This window comes from Otolemur garnettii, unplaced genomic scaffold (assembly GCF_000181295.1).
Source record: "Otolemur garnettii isolate 467f Iridium unplaced genomic scaffold, OtoGar3 scaffold00001, whole genome shotgun sequence".
NCBI lineage: Eukaryota > Metazoa > Chordata > Mammalia > Primates > Galagidae > Otolemur > Otolemur garnettii.
This window is the reverse complement of record NW_003852396.1, coordinates 25,341,966-25,364,253: the sequence shown is the minus strand read 5'-3', so window position 1 is coordinate 25,364,253 and position 22,288 is coordinate 25,341,966. Positions and strand designations below refer to the sequence as shown.

General features: G+C 51.5%; 2 protein-coding genes across 2 annotated transcripts in view; both read left to right on the top strand.

Annotated features, from left to right (window-relative positions):
• The window catches only part of CAPN5 (calpain 5), a 58,228-nt gene extending 45,861 nt beyond the window's left edge, over positions 1 to 12,367 (top strand). Inside the window, exons 5-13 of the mRNA XM_003780877.3 lie at positions 1,700 to 1,892; positions 2,705 to 2,898; positions 3,470 to 3,547; positions 4,883 to 5,078; positions 5,763 to 5,885; positions 7,096 to 7,292; positions 8,287 to 8,402; positions 8,951 to 9,087; positions 9,986 to 12,367. Coding sequence (XP_003780925.1) covers positions 1,700 to 1,892; positions 2,705 to 2,898; positions 3,470 to 3,547; positions 4,883 to 5,078; positions 5,763 to 5,885; positions 7,096 to 7,292; positions 8,287 to 8,402; positions 8,951 to 9,087; positions 9,986 to 10,168 — 1,417 coding nt within the window. The 3' untranslated portion in view covers positions 10,169 to 12,367. The remainder of the gene's footprint in view (positions 1 to 1,699; positions 1,893 to 2,704; positions 2,899 to 3,469; positions 3,548 to 4,882; positions 5,079 to 5,762; positions 5,886 to 7,095; positions 7,293 to 8,286; positions 8,403 to 8,950; positions 9,088 to 9,985) is intronic.
• Positions 12,368 to 17,460: 5,093 nt separating this feature from the next.
• The window catches only part of MYO7A (myosin VIIA), a 79,987-nt gene continuing 75,159 nt past the window's right edge, over positions 17,461 to 22,288 (top strand). The window contains exon 1 of the mRNA XM_023511955.1: positions 17,461 to 17,524. Coding sequence (XP_023367723.1) covers positions 17,507 to 17,524 — 18 coding nt within the window. The 5' untranslated portion in view covers positions 17,461 to 17,506. The remainder of the gene's footprint in view (positions 17,525 to 22,288) is intronic.

Here is a 22,288-nt window from a genome sequence, read left to right as displayed (position 1 = left end):
CCACCTTAGGTGTACGTGGCTGGCGCCCTAGCCGGCCGAGCTATAGGCGCCGAGCCAAGACATACTATTTCTTATTTTAACTGTAAGTTACATTCAGTGGCATTAATTTCATTCGCACTGCTGTGGGCCATCACCACCATCTACACCCAGAACTTTTTCATCATTCCCAACAGGAGCTCGGTACCCATTAAACAGTGACCCCCTCTCCCAAGCTCCTGGGAGCCTCCATTCTCCTGTCTGTCTATGAATTTACCTATTCTAGGTCCCTCATATAAGTGGAATAAGCAGAAGGATGTTGACTTAGCATAATGCTTTCAAGGTCCATCCATGTTATAACATATACCAAAATTTCATTCCTCTTTATGGCTGAAGAGTATTCCACTGCACGTCTATGTATATGTACATTTGTATGTGTATATATCTGTGTATGTCATAGTCTGTTTATCCAGTCATCTGTTGGTGACACCTGGGTTGCTTCCACCTTCTGGCTATTGTGAATAATACTGCACACACGCGTGTGCAGATGTCTGAGTCTCTGCTTTCCGTTCTTTTTAATAGACACCTGTGTGTGGATCGGTTTTTGGTGAACTGCCAAACTGTTTTCCATAGTGGCTGCACCATTTTATGCTTTGTTTGTTATATTATTGGCTTTTTAAGTTATAAAATAAATGCCTGCCTATTGCAGCAAATCCAGAAAGTATAGAAAACCATGAAGGAGCTAACGAAAGTCTCCCATACTCTTGCAATTCTTCCAGCCCCCTGCTTTCTCCTGCCGTGTTTTGGGCCATCCGATTTCCTGGGGCTCCTTCACTGTCGGTGAACAGCTTGGTTCATGGCAGCTCAAGGCCCTACTCCTGCTCTGTACCCAACCTCTCCCGCCCCTGGCAACTCTCTTAACATCTCTGGTGCACTTTTATTTGTAGGTAACTTTACAAAGCCTGTGTTGCTGTGCTGTGGGCATGTATTCTCCACAGAGCGTGTAGTGCTGTATCTCTCACTCCGCTTCTCTCATTTGCATTCAGCACTATGCCTTGATCACCGCAGGCCTTTTCCTGCTCATTTCAATAAGCAGCCTCCACTGTGTACCCAGCATCGTGTATGTCACACATGGTAGATGCTTAATAAATATTTTAAATGAGTTGTTTAAACATACTTGGATTCTGACCGTGCTGCTTTTTCAAACATAATAAGCCCTCACTAGCGTTTTCCCACCACCACGGGGAGGCTTTCCCAGTGATTTTCCCCATGGCTACTTAGTGTTCCGAGTATAGACGCAGCACAAGTTTTACAAACCAGTTCTCTATTGCTAAACATGTAGGGTACCTCTGCTTTTATATCATTATAAATCATGGTACTTATCCAATATTAGGGTGTAAAAGAAATATGAGGTAATGCTTTTGAAAATATTGCTGTATGTTTGGACATTTAATTTGCGCAGGTGGAGCTGCTAAGGCTTAGGGCAATGTGAGCCATAAGATGGTGTGTTTCAAAAGAAAAGAAAAAGACAGTGTGTTTTAGTGGAACAAGTACTGGCCCAGGAATTAAGACCTGGGTTCTAGTGTTGGCTTTGCTGTGGCCTGCTGTGTGACCTTAGTAGTTTGTTTGACCTCTCTGAGTTTCAAAAATCAAAAATGTAAGATGAAGAATTCAGACCTGCTGGGGAGCGTGAGCTGGGAGTCCTTTCCACATTGCTCCCCAGGCTGGCGGGCTGCTACCAGGCGCTGGATGGAGGCAACACGGCAGATGCTCTGGTGGACTTCACGGGTGGTGTTTCCGAACCCATCGACCTGACTGAGGGTGACTTTGCCAGTGATGAGAATAAGAGGAACCAGCTCTTTGATCGTGTGTTAAAGGTGCACAGCCGGGGAGGTCTCATCAGCGCCTCCATCAAGGTGAGAACACAGGCAGATCCTGGGGTGGCTCCTCCCCTTCACTCATCTGACCAGGATGGGAGGTGGCCTGATATACCAGGCCAACCCATGCCCAGTCAGCTCTTAAAGCTTGACCTTCAGTCTCATAGGGGAGTGGAGAAATTGGAAGGTGCAACTCCCTCCCTAGTGCTGGGCAGTACAAGCTGAAGGCCACTGTGCTGACCCCTAGCTTGCCAAATGCCTTTCCCACATCATTTAAGCCCAGCCTCTTTTTCTGACCCCCTTGGGTTGTGGGTATCTGTGCAGCTGAGAGGCCCCTGGGAAAGGGCAGGGAGCCCTGCTGGGTGTGGCAGAGGGCTGGGTGCTTCAGGAGGACCCTGATTTTCCTGACATCTTGAGAAAGCTGGAGCTCAGTGAAGGCACAATTTGAGCCCAAGTTGAGCAGACCCTGTGGTATGCTGAGAAACTGGCTTACTAGGGAAATAAAAAAGTCCATCATTATAGAATTTGCTGTCCTATGTGGTATAAACACCCCCACCATGGTTTGATTTCTAGCTCCTGGTGGTTAGCAGCCGGCTCCAGCACACCCCAGGCTGCCCCCTGCCGGTGCCGTCCTTTACTGCAGACTGCTGCCCCTGTGAGTTAGTGATGGTCTGTGTGCACGTCACTGTTCCTAATCACGGCAGAGCAAGGACTCACCTTCATGTAGGGCTGCAGTCCCCATCCTGGCCTGGAGGGGGTGTGTGGCCCCCTGGCTCTAGCTCCAACCTGAGTCCCACCAGGCGTGGGTTCCAATATGGCCCTGCCTCACTGGACATTGTGTCTTCCCATAGGCAATGACAGCGGCGGACATGGAGGCCCGCCTGGCATGTGGCCTGGTGAAGGGCCATGCATACGCCGTCACTGATGTGCGCAAGGTGCGCCTGGGCCACGGCCTCCTGGCTTTCTTCAAGTCAGAGAAGCTGGACATGATCCGCCTTCGCAACCCCTGGGGCGAGCGGGAGTGGAACGGGCCTTGGAGTGACACGTGAGGCCTGGGGACAAGGACAAAGATGGGATGGGCTTCCTGGAAGAGGTGGGCCTGGGGCTGGGCCTTGAAGGATCTGTGGGCAGGCTGACATTGGGAAGAGAGAAGGGGGACTTACTTTTGAGTGGGTGTATGGGGTGCACTGACCTATGGGGGACATAGAGACCAGTCTGGTGAGTGAGTCGGGGAGGGGGCAGAGAGGAAGGCTGCTGCAGGGAGTGAATGGGGGCAAGCTAAGCTCATGGCCCTGGTGAGGCCAGGAGAGGCATACAGCCCAGGTGCCCACTGAAGAAGCCCTCCACTGGGAGTGTGCCTCCTCGCCCACAGCCTGCAGCTCTGCTTTCAGACCATCCGGGCCCTGGCCTGGTGGCAGCCCATGGTTCCCTGTGAGAAGGGCTGATAGGGTTTATGGAGAGGGTCTCGGTGTGGTCCTGGGTGTCCCTCGCCACACTGCCCTGCTGGAGGCCTGGTGCTGAACCACCCTGCCTGCCTCCTTGCCATTGTCGGGTGTCCTGGTGGGGCCACTCCTCTTAGATGACTCCCTCTCCCCTTCCTGGCATTCACATCCCAGCTCAGAGGAATGGCAGAAGGTGAGCAAGAGTGAGCGGGAGAAGTTGGGTGTGACTGTGGAGGACGACGGCGAGTTCTGGTGAGTGTGTGCCCTGGGTGTCCAGGACTGAGGGGTCTCCCACGGGTCTGGCAGGGAGTGTTGGGTGGGAGTCAGGAGCCAGGCCTCTAGCACAGGCCCCATCCTCAGTTTGCTGTTTGGCCTTGGACACCATCCTCTGAGCCTTTATTTCCTCCTCTGTAAAATCAGTTGGGCCATAATGGGCCCTTTCATTCATCCACAATGTTCTGTACCCACCTGAAGGGACTTGGGCTGCCTTGGCACACAGGCTGAGACCTTGGCAGGCTGGCCAGGATGCCAGAAGGTAGGGGGATTGACCAGAGGTCAGGGGCCTGCTGGCAGCCTGATTGCTAAGAAGGGAAGGGTAGAGGTGCATGGAGGAGCTGCAACTTGGGGTGCAGAGTAGCCTTGGTGGGCAAAGAGTGACCTGGCCCAGAGGTGAGAAAGCACAGCTGGGTTTAGGAAGGGTATGATCACAGAAGAGAGGGGAACTTAGGAGGCACGTGGGTGGGGTAGGCTGGGGAGATGGTAGCAGCCCAGATTAAGGAGGCCACCAGTCACTCCTACAGTCATCCAACCTGCATTTGGTCCTGACAGTGAGCCAGGCTCAGAGCCTCTCTTACGCAGAACACTTGATATGGAAACTCAGCTACTTCCTAGAGGGGTATGGGGCATCCAGGGTATGAGGGTCCTTAGGCATGCCAAGGCAGATGGTAGTATTCCTATTGCCCCATGGAGGACCTCTTCTGTAGGCATTAGGGGAGCTGCTGTAGATGGCCTCTCAGGCCCTCTGGTCTGGGCCTGTGGACAAGATTCTCTTTGCCAGTCTGGCTAGGGCAGCAAAACCCCTCATCTCTAGAAAGGGCTCCTTTATACGGCCTTTCTCATACTTGTTCACACTCAATATACTTCCCCCTGCCCTGCCCAGGCCCCTGGAGCTGTGCACAGAGCATGTGACCATAGTGATGCCCTGGCCACTGCAGCACACTCACCATAGGATTCCTGCCACCAGCTGATTCAGGCCTCATCCCAGCCATGGCAGATGATGGATAGAAGCATGCTTTATAAACTGTAGAGAGCAGCACACATTCATTATTAACAAGCATAACAGCAGCCTTTGGCAACGGGCCCATCTGATAAAAGTTGTACTATGTGCTTTAATCACATTATTAATCCCTGCACTAGCTTTGTGAGGTAGGAAGCTATTGTTAGATTCACCCCTGTTTTACAAAGGAAGAAACTGAGGCCAAAAGAGCAGTTACAGGTCTGTGGCGTGCCACACCCATGCGTGTGAGCCAGCAGGCTGGTGGGCCAGGGACCAGGGGAATGACTGGCTTGGCCCCTTCCCATGCCCAGGATGACCTTCGAGGACCTGTGCCAGTACTTTACCGACATCATCCAGTGCCGCCTGATCAACACATCCTACTTGAGTATCCATAAGACGTGGGAGGAGGCACGGCTACGCGGCGCCTGGACACGGCATGAGGACCCACGACAGAACCGCAGTGGGGGCTGCATCAACCACAAAGAGACCTTCTTCCAGAACCCGCAGGTGGGCGTTCTCAGGGACCCTCCTGCAACCGCTGTGGAGGCCCTGCCAATGAATGTCCTGTCAGAGGAACTTCTATGTGATCTTTGGTATATCCCTGTCCCTCCCCTGGCCTCAGCAAGCCCATCTGTACAGTGGGGATTGGATGGTCACATTGGTTCTGTCTGGGGGTCATGAAGGCCCCCAGCCTCACAGTGGAACCTGCAGATGGTAAAAATAAGGAAACGGCAGGCTGAGAGACTCATGAGTGTCTTGTCCTGAGTTATAGGGACATTTAGAGGCTGACCTAGGGATTTAACGCCTTGTTTCTGCCCAGCACGGTTCTGTCCCTCCTGGGGACTTGGCCAGGTGGGGCTCTGTGACTTCTGCCCTATAGCTTCCTCAGATATGACCCATGCAGCAGCTTAGTCTTCATGCTTGACGTGCCTTTTTTAAGCACCATTTGTGTGCAGGCTCCGAGCTGCATATTCACTGTCTCACGGAGCTTTCTCAGCCTCATGCAGGGTAGCCATTGTACACTGTTATGCCCGTCTCACAGAGGAGGGACTGAGGCCCACAGAATGGGTTCAAGCCTCTTGGGTGCCTGGCCCAACCTCCAGAGTCCAAGCTTCTCTGGGAGCCAGCAAGCCCATCTTTGGCACGGTCTCACTGCTGTGTCTCTCTCTCTCTCCTTGGCCATTCCTGCAGTACATTTTTGATGTCAAGAAGCCAGAAGATGAAGTGCTGATCTGTATCCAGCAGCAGCCGAAGCGCTCTACCCGCCGGGAAGGCAAGGGCGAGAACCTGGCCATTGGCTTTGACATCTACAAGGTGGGTCAGCTAGTGCTTCTGCTGTGAGTGAGGACAGCAAGGGAGGTGGAATTTGGTCTGCCCATGCCTAGAAAACACTCTAGAACACTAGAGTCACTGCCATCAGTCCAGTGCCCTGGCCATCATGGCTAATATTGTGCTGATGCTATGGGCCCTGTCGGAATAGCCACAGAGGGCCCAGCCTGGGATTGGCTTCTATGGAAGTTCTTAGCCTGACTTCTTTCTGCCCAAGACCCATAGCCAGGGCTGTTCAATGGATAAGGAAGGGGAGGATTGCTGGTTAAGGGCAGAGGTCTGGGAAGTCCTGGCTGTCTTCTGGCCCTGGCTTGGCTCCTGCCTCAAGGCTCAGGGCCTCTGGCAGCTCCTGCAACCTCCCTGCATTGGAGGCCTTGCTGAGCACAGGGAGGAGGCCTCCTTGGGCACAGCCAGGCATGCTGACCTAGCCACTGCCCTGGCCTGGAACCTGAGGCCTTCTATATGTTGAGATGTCCAGTATGTGGTGAGAGTCCACATAGTAGGTCCCTACTCTCTTGTCAGGCTATACGAGCTTAATGAAACCACAGGGTATTCTAGGGGCTTGGTTCATGCTTAGTTCCTGGCATTTGACGTGCTTGATCATGTCATAGCAATTTGCTGTCATCATTGAACTGGTACATTCATTGTATATTGACATGTGTCACTCTGTTGTGACTTTGGCATGTCATGATCTTCACTAGTGCCACTTCACTATCATGGCATTTACTTTCAAGATTATCTAGCATGACCTAGCAGCTGGCAGTGTCCTTTCATGGTTATGGGCTGACCCTGATACTTGGTTCTTTTGTGACAGAAACCCTTTGGACATTGTTGCCCGGGGGCTTCCTATGGCAACCCTACTTTTTAAATAGCTTTTATTAAGATATAATTCACAGATTATACATGATTTTTAGTGTAGACTAAACAGACTATACATTGATTTTTAGTGTAGTCACAGGGTTGTACAACCATTACCACAGTTTTAGAGGATTTCATTACCCCCAAAAGAAACCCACTCCCTCAGCCTCCACCACTGACTCTCATCAGCCCCTCCCCTGGCCCTAGGCAAACACTAAGCTGCTCCCGTCTCTAAAGGTCTGCCTATTCTGGATGTTTCATATAAAGGGATGTTCTCGCCCCTTTCGCGGTGGTGTGGTGGGGGCTCTGGTGGCCCAGCCCCTCGCGTCCCCCACAGGTGGAGGAGAACCGCCAGTACCGCATGCACAGCCTGCAGCACAAGGCCGCCAGCTCCATCTACATCAACTCCCGCAGTGTCTTCCTGCGCACCGACCAGCCCGAGGGCCGCTACGTCATCATCCCCACCACCTTTGAGCCAGGCCACACGGGCGAGTTCTTGCTCCGAGTCTTCACTGATGTGCCCTCTAACTGCCGGTGCGTGGGGGCTGGGAAGAGTAGGGGGGCGATGTCCATACTGGACTGACCTGGACCCTGAGCCCCAGAGATGGTCAGTGTGTACCCGAGGAAGGGAGCTTTCAGCTGCCCAGAGGCCACCAGTACCCATCTCCTTCCTCTCTCTCCTGCTCCCTTGTCCCAGCATCTCTGGCCATGACTATACTTCTCATATGTGCACTGCACTCCACCGTTTACAAAGCTTTCACTCATGTTATTTGATCTTCTCGCACCCCTGAGTGAAAGGCCTGACCCCTCCAGTTTAGGGATGAGAAGAGGGGATTAGGTTGGATGGGTTTCCCAGGATCGTGCAGCTAGTGGTGAAGGTGGGCTGGGCCACTCAGCCTATCTGATGCCACGGTCATGGTTTTGTCACCACATCCCCTGTTCCATGGTCCAGAGGACTGCTGAAATCATCCCCTTCCTTGCTGGGTACAGACCCTGTGGGTCCCACACTGCCTTCCCCACCTTGGTATGCATCCTAGACTCAGCATCTCCAGAAGGATGAGTGAGCCCTGCCCACATGCCAGACCCAGGAGGTAGCTTGTGGTGTGGTAGAGCCAGGTGGCCCAGGGTCCCCCACTTCCCAGCTATATGGGCAAGTCTTTCACCTGGACAAGGCTGCTTCTTTCTAATCTGTATCATGGGTGTGACAATAGTTGCTGTTTGCCAGGGCTTTGTGAGAATTAGGAATCAGACTTGCAGTACCCTGCAGAGGGCTTGGCACACGACAGGTGCTCAGTAAATTACTTTCCTTTGGGGGAAGAAAGGGTACCCTTGCTAAGGATAGAGAAGGTGGGAACCTTGTGGGAGTTAGGTGGTTGGGGACTGCCCACAGAGATGTGCCCAGGACTAGACAAATATCTGGGCTAAATACTGCTCCTCTTTCCCCTCTACTTCTTAAAACTTTGTCTTACCTTCTGTCTCCCTGGTGCTCCTGCATCACTGCCCACCTGGCTCTCCTGCCCCATAACAGGGAGCTGCGCCTGGATGAACCTCCTCGCACCTGCTGGAGCTCCCTGTGTGGCTACCCCAAGCAGGTGACCCAGGTACATGTCCTGAGGGCTGTTGGCCTCAAGGACTCCCCAACAGGTGAGCTCTCCCAGAAAGCCCTCTGGCTTGCTTGTCCCCATGCGTTCTCCCTGCCAGTGTAGATGCCAGCCTCTAGAGCTCTTCTCTCACTTAGCAGGTTAGCAGTCTTTTCCTGACTTCAGCTGTATGCCCAGCCATCCGTGGAGAGAAGCAGGTCTACCTCCTTCTATCACAGAGCTCCCAATGGGGTGGGGCAGCCAGATACAGGAGCAGGAGCTGGGAGGGAAGGTCTGGGAAGTTTCCCTGGAAGAGGTGGCTTTTTCCAAGTTGAGGACGTCTTAAGGAATAAAGCCTGATTTTATAGAGGATTGGGGAGAAGGGTGCTCTGGGTCAGGGAAGAGCATGGGTAAGGCCTGGAGGCTGGAGATGACTAGTGTGCCCTGCAGGGGCTGCCATCTTGGAAGTTAAGGGGCCCTGAAGTGGGTCAGGCTCCAGTCTCCCCTTCTGAATAACTGAGCTCAGGTGGGCATCTTGCCCCCCAGCTCTCTGTCCCATCTGGGCCCTGCTTCTGCCCCAGCCTCTCCCCATCTTCCACTCCTACTCTCTAGGGGCAGACTCTTATGTGATTATCAAGTGCGAGGGGGACAAAGTCCGCTCGGCCGTGCAGAAGGGTACCTCTACACCCGAGTATGACATCAAAGGCGTCTTCTACCGCAAGAAGCCGGGCCAGCCCATTACTGTCCAGGTGAGGCCACCTGTCCGAAGGGCCCCCAGCCTGAGGCTTCCTTACTCAGAGGGGCAGGGACCAGGGTGCCTTTGATAGTCAGAAGCCTAAGCATGCTGGCTTCTGGCTATCCCCTCTGACCCCTGAGGTAGCCTTGGGAATTCTCTTGTCTGCCTTTCTATGGGTGGGAATGTTGGTTAGCCAGCATGACTCTGGACCCAGTAGGGCCAGTCTCCTGGCTGGAGAGACTCTGTGGTCATCTCTGCTGATTTCATCCAAAGCCAGTGGATCCACCAGAAATATTCCAGTGAGATGGGATGTGGTGGGTGTGGCTGTACCCTTAAGAGCCTTGAGCCGGGCTCAGAAAGCCAGTGTGTTCGGGCATTTTCTTCCTTCTCCTCCCAGCCCAGAGTGGCTGGTAGACAGTGATTCTGTGCTCACTAGGAAATCTCTCTGTCCCACCAGGCTTCGGTCATCATCTTGCTGGGTGAGAAACCATCTGTAAACACTCAAGTGTCGTGGGAGAGCCACTGTAGCTTTTCTAGTTTTCCTTAACACTGGGTCTCACTGGATCAAGTCAGACTCATAGATATCGGGGCTGGAAGGACCCTAGGGTCAGTTGGTCCAACCCTCATATTAAAGATGGAGAAACTAGGGCAGAGGGCATTTCACTTGTCCAAGTTTACCCAAGGTCAATAGCAGAGCTAATAGTAATAGATTTAACTATATACCTGGAAAGAGCTTTGACAGACGGGATACCTGAGGCTCTGGGAGGGGCATGACCTTGTCCAAGTTTCATGGGGAGGCAGATAATCCAGGCCTCCTCTTCCTCAGCCAAGCTTGCACTGTGGGAAGCAGGTTCAAGGCCCTGCTACCCCTACCTTGGAGCCAGCCCCTTTCACAATCTCTCTCCTCCCAGATCTGGAACCACCGAATCCTGAAGGACGAGTTCCTGGGCCAGGTGCACCTGAAGGCTGACCCAGATGACCTCCAGGCCCTGCACACCCTCCATCTCCGGGACCGGAATCGCCGGCAGTCCAGCGACCTCCCAGGCACCATTGGTGTGCGTGTCTTCAGCAGTGCCTCACTTATGGCTGTCTGACACCTGCCCAGCTACCTGGCTCTGACAGTTCTCACTACCATCTGCATGTCCCCACCAGGCCTGGGACTAGTCTGAGACCTAAGACGCTGGGGTCCTTTTCCCAGTCTTCCACTGACTTGCTGTGTGACCTTGGGAAGTCTCTGCCCCCACTCTGAGCCTCAGTATCCTGAAGGCCCCAAAACATTCCCTTCTTATGGGGGCATTTTTTTTGCCTGAGGTCTAAAATAGCCCTCCCCACCCCAGAGTCACCACTGTTAAGGGACTCTATCCGTTGAAAACACTTTGCCAAGGCCATGCTATCTGCTTAGGCATGCCAAGAAGATGTCACTTGTTTACACACATACTACCATGTTCCCGAGCTCCATTCTTGTCCTGCATCCCAAGCGCACCTGAGTCTCCCAGAACTCACTTTCCCTATCACTTACACCTGGTTTTCTGCCACCTTGAGAGAACTGGCTCCTGGGTTCCTGCTCAGGCACGAAATGGGTCAACATGCAGGTGACAGTTGTTCATTCTGTAATTCTGTCCACTAACCTATCCATTTATTCAACAGAGGTTTGCCAAATGAATATATGACACTCTCGAGCCTCTGAGTATAGTGGGGGCCTCCCTGGCCTCTGCCTTGGGCCTTGCCTCTGTCCTCAGGTCCTCTCAGATGCCTGCGCAGTTGCTGCAGCTGCCTGTTCATTCCAGGTTCTGATTTCATTCCCAGCCCCTGGTTTCAGGTTCCCAGAGAGTGGGGGTAGTGGGGGTGAGGAAGGGGTATTTTCCTGCCTCCTCTGCTGATGCACGCCTGGGTTAGTGGGCCAGGGGCCTCGTCATGGAGGACCATGGGACCTGAGGAGGAGGCAGGTGCTCCCAGGCTCCCAGAGCCCTGCAAAGACCCCAGCTTTTCCTGAGAGAAGGGACTCTGGGGTAGGTAGTACCAGGCCTACCGGAGTCAGGCCACCCCTTGGGCTTGCAGGAGATGGTGACTCTGTCACCTGCCTAGAGGCCAATCCACCACCATTCCCTCAAATGCAGCCAAGGAGGCTACAGTGCATTTCTTGCTGCCTGGACCAAAATGTTCCTTTGAATCGTTAATGTTTTATATTCTTTTGGTTTTAAAATCCTCACTTTTAACCAGTGGGTTTTAAAGAAAATGTAAAGGCTGAACCTCCCTTTTCTTCTTGAACTCTAGTTTTGTGGGTCTCCTGATTTAGATTCCACTTGAGGTGGGACACTGGGGAAGGTGTCCTCAGAGGAGGTCCTGAAGTGGATGAAAAGAGGGTGTTTTGAAGTTGGGTGTCTTGCAAGTTGGCACAGCCATGTTCTTGTGTGTTGGTGCCATGACCCACTTGGTTCATGTATGGAAATTCCTCTTGGGAACCTGACTTTTTGACTCCAGAGCCCACCTCCTGGCCAGGTGACCGGGCTAGAGGTGCAGGTTTCTCTGACTTTGCCTCCTGCCCCTGTGGCTGGCTCTGCTCCTAGGCCTTGGACAGTGAGGGGCCAGGAACTGAAAGACAAGGAGGACAAGCTGAGACCTCCCCTTGAGAACCTGGGCCCGGGGCCAGCACTCTGCGCATGACCAGGAGCAAGTTACTTAAACCTCCTGTGCCTCGATTTCCCCCTTCTGTAGAGTGGGGCCAGTGATTGTTGTTTGCCAGCACTCTTAGTAACAAGTGCTGGATAAGGGCAAAACTACTCCTTTCTCTACGTGTATCTGTATGTGCACCCACTATACATGCATTCGTGTAGTCCCACATCTCAACGTCTATTTCAAATGAAGCTCCTGTGGTGGGGCTAGAGAGGTGGGTGCTGGGGAAGCCAGCATAGGCCCCAGCACTGAGTCCTGGGTCTTTGCTCAGCCATGTCTCCCTGGGATATAGGAGCAAACCAGGGCCAAGTGGCAGGCCTGTGTGGGCTTCAGCCTGGGGCCAGGCACTGCCTCCCACCCCACACACCCCTGCCCTTGCTTTCTGCCTACGGAGCTGGGCCAGGCTGGCTCCTGGCTATGCAGGCCTCTCTTGTCCCCAGGAGGCCCTGGAGAGGGCAGTTGCTTTGTTCACTTTATGCACTAATGGAGGCCTTAGAGTCCCCACTTGCACATGGGTGGGGCCTCAGCCTACACACCCAGACCTGGGCTTCCCTCCTTAGGCCCACCACAGGTCAGGGGAGAGGAGGCCTGTCCTGTGCTCAGAATAAATGTTACCACAATGCCAGAAAGACCTTCCTGTGTCTGTCTGTCCTTCTAGGGGAAGGGAGAATGGCGGGAATATTTCTCAGGCCTGGGTGACTATCCTCTGGTCAGAGGGATGAGAGAGTGAGGACCCTGCTGCATTACCATTGGGAATCCTTTCCCTCCCTCCTGCAAACTGACGTGGGACCAGCTTTGTGCCGAGCACCATCCCAGGCACCAGGGGTGCAGGAATCCAACAGTCCCTGCTCTGGAACAGTCTAAAACTAGTAGGGAGAGCAAATACAAATACTCTGATGGTGACAAACGCCAGTGTTGGGGGCTCACTGAGGGCTCTGTTAGCTTTCTGGGATAAAGGAGGCTACACTGTGGTCCGATGATGAGGCAGAGCCATCCATGCCGGCCACCAGAGATGGGCTGTGTGGGCCAGGCTATTGAGAACAGTTGTGGGCAGCTCGGCCCCAAAGCTGGGGGTGGCAGCAGGGAGAAGCAGGGTTGGGATAGATTTTGAAGGCAGGGCAGACAGAATCCAATGATAAATTGGACTTGGGGGAAAGGGGCTTGAGTGTGGTGTGATGGTGAAGTAAATCAAGATTTCCAAATTTTCACAGGGTCGTAAGAAGTGGGCATTATGAGTCAGGTGAGCTGCATGCCATAGTGCCTGGTTCCTGGAGGTGTTGAGTGCAATGCTCGGAGGCCACTCTGTCTCCTATCTCTACAGCTCACCTGTGCTCTGTCCCCACTGCCAGGCATGAGCCTCGGGCACACTCATGCTTCTCCCTGGGTCTCACTTTTCCCACCTGTGTTAGACTGATGCCACCTGGAAGGCTCAAAGAAAGAGCATTTGAGGAGTGGCAGGTTCCAGGGCAACTGTGGCCAGAGCTGCTAGGCTAAAGTGTGCCTAGCATCTCGGGCCCTCAGGGTCCCAGCAGAGGCTGCCTCCTACCGCTGTTGCTGCTGGACCTTATTTAGTACCAGGGGAGCAGCTGGTGCCTATGCCCAGTAGGTGGCACTATTGGGCCATTGGTTCTCACCTCCGCACTCCACCCCTCCACACTCTACCCTGCTTCCAGGCAGTTTCCTTGCAGACGCATCCCAGTTAGGGAGGCTGGGGAATCCACCCTTAGCCAGCCCAGAGCTGCCCCCGGAGAAGGGGCCAGTAGGCAGCTGCCAGGTGCGGTGCAGGTGGAGGGGAAGGAGGAAGTGCCAGGTCTCAGCAGGGCAGCCTGCAGGTCACTGTCTTCTCCAGCACCAGTGATAGAGACTGTGTGTGCTCCTTGCTGTCAACACCCCTCCCTTTTATATCATATTCCACTTCGATTTATGTGAGCTGTTACGTATGGGTTGTTCCTAACTAGCTAATTTGGCCAAGTTTCTGGGTGATTATATGAGGTCTGCCAAGTTTGCAAGCTCATCCTGGAAAAAGCACTACACACCTCATTCCTTAATATCACTATTATCAGTTTTGAAGTGCTCCCCTTGGGAAGCTACGCACCAACGCCAGCACCTAGTCCACCCTTAAAAGCAATTTTAGACTCTTTCTGGGATGGCCATCAGAGCTGTCATCATATTACCCATGATGTCCTGAGTGTCATCAAAATGTCTTCCTTTTAATATTTCCTTTATCTTCAGGCAAAGAAAAAAAAGTCATTGGGAGCCAGGTTAGGTTTTGAAGAAGGATATTCCGATACAGTTTTTGTTTACCGGTTAAATACTCCCTCGCAGATAGTATCATGTGAGCTGATGCGTTGTTGTGATGCAAGAACCATTAGTTATTGGCCAAGATTTTCAGTTAAGATTTTCCCCACTGCTTCTGTATTGTTGTTTACTCACTGTGATTTTGCAGTGTTTCATCAGTTCTGCTCCTTACTGGCCTCCCTGCCCTCTCTTATCAGTGATGCTTTCTCTCTCCTCCGAAAAACATTTAATCTATTTGTGTACTGCTGTTTTCTTCAGGGTATTATCCCACAAACTTGGACTAATGTGTCCCTTGTTTCACTTCTACTTTTGCCAAGTTTAACAAGAAATGTAATGTTTGTTGGTTACCTTAATGCAAGCTCCAACATTCTCATAAGGGCACACAAAAGCACACAATAACAATAATGAAAACCACTCAGCAAGATAACGCCATCCATCAAGATGAACCCAACTGTGAGACACTGATATACCAAAGGTTATGAACCCTTCCTGAGTTGTTTAGACAGTGCTGCCAACATAAATGCATGGTGGGAAGTTCATGAACTTAATTGTCAGGCCTTGTAGAATAACATGCATCCTGTGGGGGGCAGTGTTGAATTGATAAGCATACTGGGGACACAGCTGAAGGGAGCCCTCAGGGGAAGTGGGTTTGGAGCAGGGGGGTGTGTGCTCAGGGAAGGGGAGAAGGCGCCAGAATGTGGGCCTTGCTGGGCACTCTGCCTCCTGCTGTGCCCAGCCTGGCCATTCCCTCTCAGAGTCCCAGCCATGTTAGGGAGGGCGAGCCTCCCTGGAGCAGGGCAGGCGAGGGCTGAGGCCCCAGAACATCAGTGACCAGGTCAGGATTGGACAGGGCTTCATGTCCAGGTTCGGAGATAGTAGGCCAGGTACTACAACTGACAGCAGACACCTGAGGCCAGGGTGGGCCCCAGGCCCAGGTCCTACACCGGTCAACAGCACAGTCAAGGAGAGACCCTTGCTCTCTGCCTCCTCATCAGCCTGCCAGTGGCCTGCCATCGGCCACACAGAGCCCTGGGCAGCCTCTGGATGAAAGTCCCAGCCCCAGCATAGCCCGCCCCCCACGCTGATGTCACTGTACCCAGACCTTGGAGGCCCCCTTCAGCTCCGCCTCCTGGGAGAAGGCTCTGGAGTGAGGAGGGGAGGGTGGCAGTGCCGGCTGGACAGTTGCCCTGGGCAAGAAAGAAAGGGAGAAACAGTACACAGGGAGACAGCTAGAAACAGAAAGACCCAGGGAGACATCCAGAGTGACCCTTGGAGCAAGAGGGAAGCATGTTTGCAGACTGTCCTGGGTGTGTGACCCCAGCTTCCTGAGTCTTCTGTGCAGGTGGGCGCTGTAACAAGGCTGCTGGGGCACTGAGAGTAGGCAGCTGGGACCCAGGTAAGAATGGGCTGGCCATTGGGCATTGGGAGGGGGGTTGCTGGATGTTGGGGGAGTTGCCTCTGGAGCCTTTGACCCCATAGCCACCTGCTCCTGGGCCTGGGCTTCCTGCTGCCCTTGAAGGCTCAGTCACAGCAGCCAGTGTATGACACTGTCCTGAGCTTAAAAGGATGGAGGCTTGTACTCTGGAGAAGGGAAGAGGCAAAGGGCATGGTGTCCATCAAATCATCTATGAGCTGAGACTAGGGTGTGGGGCATCCTGGGGCCAGAGGAGCAGATATGCTGGGACAGCAGAGAGAGACATCTGTCCCTGTCTCTTTTACTAGTTTGCTTTCTTTCTGATACTCTTTATCTCTTGCTTTGTGTAAGTCACTTCCTTCCTTTGAGCCTCAAATTTCCTACCTGTGAGTGGGAACCACAGAGCCCCACCAGCCAGGCTTGTAGGGATGAGGTGATACTAAGCATGGGCATAGAAATAGCAATACAATCTGTGTTCCCTGTTGTCAACTGGAAAAGAAATGGACTTAAACATGGTATAGTTCTCATTTTTTGAAATAAAATGTATATCTCATAGTTTTCCCTAACGTGTGGCTCTTAAAATGTGTGTCCTCACCACCCTCCTCCATCCTCCAGAGCCCTGAATCTTTAACAAAGCCCTGGGCTCTTCTCTGGCCTTCGTGGTTCATGCTGGCATAGGGTGCAGGCACTAAGGACTGGGTACCATCTTCAGACATCGTGCCCCATGGCAGCTGCTTGCTGGCCTTTGCTGAATCCACTTTCTGGCCAAGCACCCAGATGGGTGCAGGTCTTGGGAAGGGCAACGTGCTTGCTGTATCCCAGAGCTCCAGGGCAGAGGTTAGGGCTCAGGTATCAGGCAGTGTCATGGGCAGAGGATCAAATGCCCCAGTGCCTCTGAATGGGCCCTTGTGAAAAATTGATGCCCATCTTGGGAGACAGGTCAGGAGTCAGAGGAGGCTCATGCCAGGGCCTATGGTCTGGGCCTTCCTATGAAGGCCACAGTCCCACAGATCCTTCCTGAACCTATGTCTGAGCCTGGCCCTGTGCTGGGCAAGGCTGCAGACCTGTGAGGGCTCAGAACTATTCCCTCTGGACATGCCCTGTCCTGGATTAATCCCCCAATTTTGGGGGCAGAGCTGGGAAAGACCCTGATCCAGACAACATTACACATATAGTCAGGAGGGGATAAAAGAAAACACAGATGCTCTTGACAGCTTGGGAGTAGTCAGGGAAGGCTTCCTAGAAGAGGTGGTACCTGCGCTGAACCATGAACCACAGGAGGGAATTTACTAGTCAAGATTCCAGGTAGAAGGGCCCTGGAATGTATGCAAAGGCCAGGAGTTATGAAAAAAGCTGGCATGTTTCAGGAATAGTGAGTGGGTATGGTGTAAGTGTAAGGGAGGGAAGAAAGGAGGGAGAGAAAGCACTGAGGTATCAGTCGGGGCCAGATTGTGCTGGCACTTAAAAGGCAGGCTGGGGTGCTGAGGTCCTCCATCCTGAGGGCAGTGAGTCCTCTAGAAGGGTTTCAGGCAGGGTGTGCCCTTAGTAGGTCATGCTCAGCCCATGCCCTCTTCTCCTTGGGCTAGTCCACCCCTGTCATCCACATGCATGGGGTGGCCCTGAATTGGGAGGCTGGAGACTTAGTCCCAAGTTTGTCTCACCTTACTGTGTGACCTAGGGCCTGTGTCAGTCCCTCTCTGAGCCCCTTTGCCTGTATGTCCAGGGTGAGGCTAGACTTCCTACTTTCTAGGAGCCCTTTGGGAATCTCTGAATGACAGTGCCGAGAGAAGAACTCAGCTGCTTTGGGCAGTGAAGCTGGTGACTGTGGTTAAGGCTTAGGTCATGTGGGCTGGGCTCTGGCCAGTGGGAGAGAAGCCAGGGAGGGTTCCCTCTAGGGAGGAGGGACTGGGGCTTTGCAAGGACCCCAGGTGACCCCTAGCCAGACTCAAGACTGCCAGGACTGGCCTCCCAGAGGGCATGACATGGCCTCTCTCCCTGCAGAACTGTGTCCAGCCAGGCAGACAGAGGGAGCATCTGACTAAGGACCATGGTGATTCTTCAGCAGGTGAGCGCTTCCACTTCTGCCTCCCCAGCCACCCTCCACCCCATGCTCTCAAAGCCGGGGATAACCTCTTTGGGGAGCTCACCCTGCCCATCCCATGTTCTCCCATCCATATATGCTATCTGTGCAATACCCTTCCTAGTCTTTCTCCTAGAAAGTTTCTACTTAGCTTTCAAAAACCAGCTGTGAAACTTTCCCTGACCTCCAGGCCCGGTCCCTCTGATGTGCCTACTGAGACTCCCCTCTCTTCCAGACTCACTCCCCAACTCCAGGTGGAAATGATTGAGTCACTCATCCCTATGAATCGCAGACATTCCAGGCAGGAGAATAGCATGTGCAAAGGAGCAAATGTGGGAAGGTCTGTGGGGATGGAGGAGAGGAGGCTGGCAAGTGCTCTCAGAGCCAGGTCAGGAAGTGCCTTGAGCCTGATTTATCCTGAGGGCCTTGGGGAGCAGTGAGTGAAGGGTGACATGGAAGCCCTGAACCACCCTGGGTTTTACAGGAAGAAGCAGAGGTGCTGCCCCTAGCTGAGTCCTCTATCTCCTCTTCCTACCCAGGCCACAATGGCCTCTGACTCTCAGCCCTTCCCCGTGATCAGTCTGAGGCTCTAATGAGCTTCTGGGCTCCAGAGCAGAAGCCAGGAATGTGGGCCCTGAGCCAGGTCAGACTGGCGCTAGGCCTAGGGCTTGTGGGTCTGTGTGTTGTGGGGGCCCACCCAGCAGCTTCCCTCCTCCAGAGTTGCCAGGGGCCAATGGAGCAGGCTTGCCTTGCAGCCCTGAGGCCACATGGGACCCGTGCGTTTCTGTACAAGTGTGTGTACACGAGAAGGCAGGCTTCAGGGCAGGATCAGGACAGATCTTCTGTCCCAGGACCTGGAGAAGATCCCTTTGGCCTCCTGAGAGTCTGTTCAAAGGCCCATTTAGAGGTGACCAGGATGTACAGGAGAAAGAAGGTCTTATACACTGAGTGTTTGCTGTGTGCAGAGACCTGGCGGTCAGGCCCCCAGATTCCCCTGGGCTGGCCTCTGGCTGGCTGGACACCCTCACGTGCCCTCCCCTGCTTCCCTCTCTGAAAACTGGCTTACCTTATACCATGGTGGCCTCTGTTGGGAGCAGGTGTCTGCAGGTGAACAGTCTGCCTGGTTCTCAAACAGGAAGTACGTTTCTGATACTTGTTTGGTCCTGAAAAAGGTCCCAGCTATGGGGAGCTGGCCAGCTCTGTGGTTCCACAGGCAGAGCTCTATCTTGGGCTTTGCTGTTGACAAGTGGGAGGACCTTGGGCACATTACTCAGCCTTCCTAATCCTCAGTTTCCTCATTTATAGAACAAAGATTAAAATTCTTTTTTTCCAAGGCTGCTATTGTGAGGGTTAAATGCCTTGGACAGTGCCTCTTCCTTTATTCATCTCCTTGGTCGGTCACCCTCCTCCTCTCCTCCTGCCACTTCCTTCCCTGTCCTGAAAGATCCACAGAGCGCTCAGTGTCCCTTCTTGCCTGGCTGACTTATACTCAGGCCTCAGCATGGCCTCTTATTTCTTTCGGGAGCCTTCCCTGCTCTGCAAACCCCAGAGTTTGCATCATACTCTGCCTTCCTTCCATGCCTACCTGGCGCCTTCTGGTGAGCCCTGGAAATGACAGACAGCCTTCCCTCTGCACCCACTGTCTGCTCTGTCCAGGGTATCAGCCCACTCAGGGTGGAGCTCTGTGCTAAAGAAGTGAATTGTTGTGATTACACCATCATTTGGTCCTAGGGGCTGGGCTTGAATCCCGGTTCCATTACTTCAAGCCTAGCCCCTGGGACCAAATGGCTATGGCTATAGGCAAATTGCTGAGCCCCGTTTCCTCATCTGTAACAAAATGCTGATAATGGTGGCATACGCTGTTTGAGAAGGAAAGGTTAAATGCATATAAAATGCTGAGCCCAGTGCTTGACCCAGAGCTCAGTACAGCTTAGTTACCTCAAGGGCTGCTATTGATAAAAATAATACTAACAAAATCAGTGGTGAAGACAGCCTAGAAACCCGGGCAAGGCCCCTTTGACTAGGACTGTGACAGCTGGAGTACAGGGATGGAATGGGAGGGGAGGGAGCCTGGGAAGAGGGAGGCTGCTGGCCTGCCTGGGAGGTGGCCATCAGGGAAGGCCATGAGAGTGCTGCCATCACTCCTCATGAACACACAGAGATGGAGATGTCAGGGAGAAGGACTTGCCCAGAGTTGCAAGGCCAGCTGGTGCCAGGGCAGGAATAAGAACCCGGAGCTCTATAAAGACCCGCTCTGTTAAAGACCTCAAGGAGGTCTTTTACCCCAGTATGGCATGATTTCCAGCTCTGTGATGCAACCGGGATAGGGACTATGTGTGCTTGGCCCAGATTAGTGGGCAGAGGAGCTTTGAAGATAAATTTGCAGGCTACCGATAACAGTTGGATCAACACTTTTAGTGAAATATAATGTCCTCCTTTGTCTTATGTAACAAGTTTTGACTTAAAGGTCTATTTTATCTCATAGTATAGACACTCAGCTGTCTGTGGTTACTGTTTGCATGAAATACTATTTGCATGAAGCCGTTCCACTTTTCACCTGTTTGTGTCTTTGGATTTAAAGTGGATCTCTAAGGCTGGGCTCAGTGGCTCATGCCTGTAATCCCAGCACTCTGGGAGGCTGAGGCCAGTGGATTGCTTGAGCTCCAGAGTTTGAGACCAGCCTAAGCAAGAGCAAGACCTTGTGTCTAAAAAATAGTCGGGCTGGGCAGTGCCTGTGGCTCAAAGGAGTAGGGCACTGAACCCCCCATACTGGCGGGTTCAAACCCAGCCCCTGCCAAGAACTCCAACAACAACAACAAAAAGTAGTCAGGCTTTGTGGTGGCCGCCTGTAGTCCAGCTACTTGGGAGGCTGAGGCAAGAGAATCACTTGGGCCCAAGGGTTTAAGGTTGCTGTGAGCTATGACATCAGAGCACTCACTCCCAGGGAGACTGAGTGAAACTCTGTCTCTAAAAAATAAATTAAGTGGATCTCTTGTAGGCATCATATAGTTGGATCATGTGTTTTTATCTACCCTGCCTTTATACTGGAGAGTCCAATCTATTTACATTTAAAGTAATTACTGATACAGAACTAACTTTTACAGCTGAATACATACTGCTATTTGTTTGCTATGTGTCTGTTATCTTCCCCTCTCAATTCCTCATTCATGTTTTCTTTTGTGTTTAATTGATTTTTGCTTAATGTGCTATTATGATTTCCTTCTTGTTTCTATGTCTGCGTCTTTTTAAAGTTTTTTCTCTAATGATTCTCCTTAGGTTTACAATTAGCATCTTAAACTTCTAACAATATAGTTTGAGTTAAGGCCAAATGAGTTTTAATAGAAATTCTATGTAGCTCCATCTCTTCCCTCTTTATGATTTTATTGTCACAAATTACATCTTTGTACATCGCATGTCATTAACATACATTCATCATTACTTCATGCATTTGTTTTCTAAATCGCATAGGAAAAAACAAAAAGGAGTTACAAACCAAAAATACAACCACACTGGCTTTTATATTTACCTACATAGTTACCATTACCAGGGTTCTTTATTTCTTTCTCTCTGTGCGTTTTATTTCTTCATGTGACTTTGAGTTAATGTCTGTGTCGTTTAATTTTTTTTCAAAGACTTCTGTTGTTGCAAATATATACATAATAAAATTTGCCATCTTAACCATTTTTCAGCACACAGTTCAGTGGTAATGAATATATTCATAACGCTAAACCACCATCACCATCCACCTCCACAGTTCTTTCCATCTTGTAAAACTAAAACTCTGCACATCAAACAGTAACTCCTCATTCCCCTCTGCCCCCAACCCTTGGCAACCACCATCCTACTTTCTGTCTCTATGAATTTCCCTATTCTATATACCTTATAAGTGGAATTATAGTATTTGGGGGGTTTGGGAGTGGCTTGATTTGCTTAGCATAATTCTTCATGGCTCATTCACATTTTAGCATGTGTCAGAATTTCCTTTCTTTTTACAGCTGAATAATATTTAATTGCATATCCAGTAGAACTTCTGTAAGTTGATTACCCAAGGGACTGTAACAAACTGGTCAACATAGGGAGGTGGTCAACATAAGGAACTGGGCCTACTATACTGATAGGTACATGTGGTGCATGTCCAGTCAATGAAAATTAGGTCAACTTAAGGAGGTGATCAATGTAGGGAGGTGGTCAGTTGTGGAGGTTCTACTGTAAATATTACATTTTGTTTATCCACTTCATCAGGTTTTTATAATGCTGCTACGAACATGGGTGTACAAATATCTCTTCCAGTCCCTGCATTCAATGCTTTTGAGTATATACCCAGAAGTAGAGTTGCTGGATCATAAAGTAATTCTATTTTAAAAATTTTGAGGAGCTGCTACACTATTGTCCACAGTAGCTGCATAGTCTTGCATTCCCAGCAACAATGCACAAGTGTTCCAATTTTTCTATATACTTGCCAATACTTGTTTTTTTTCATGTTAGCAATATTAATGATATAAGGTGATCTCACTTAGTTTTGACTGGCATTTTTCTAATCATTTAGTGATGCTGAGTATTTTTGGTCATGTATTTCTGTCCATGTGTGTATCTTTTAGGGAGAAATGTCTATTCAAGTCCTATGCCCACTTGTGAATGGGTTGTTTCCTTTGTTGTTCAATGTCTTTTAATTTTTAGCATTTCCCATAGGGCAGGTCAACAAGTAATAACTGCTCTCAGCTTTTCTTTTTCTTTTCTTTTTTTTTTTTT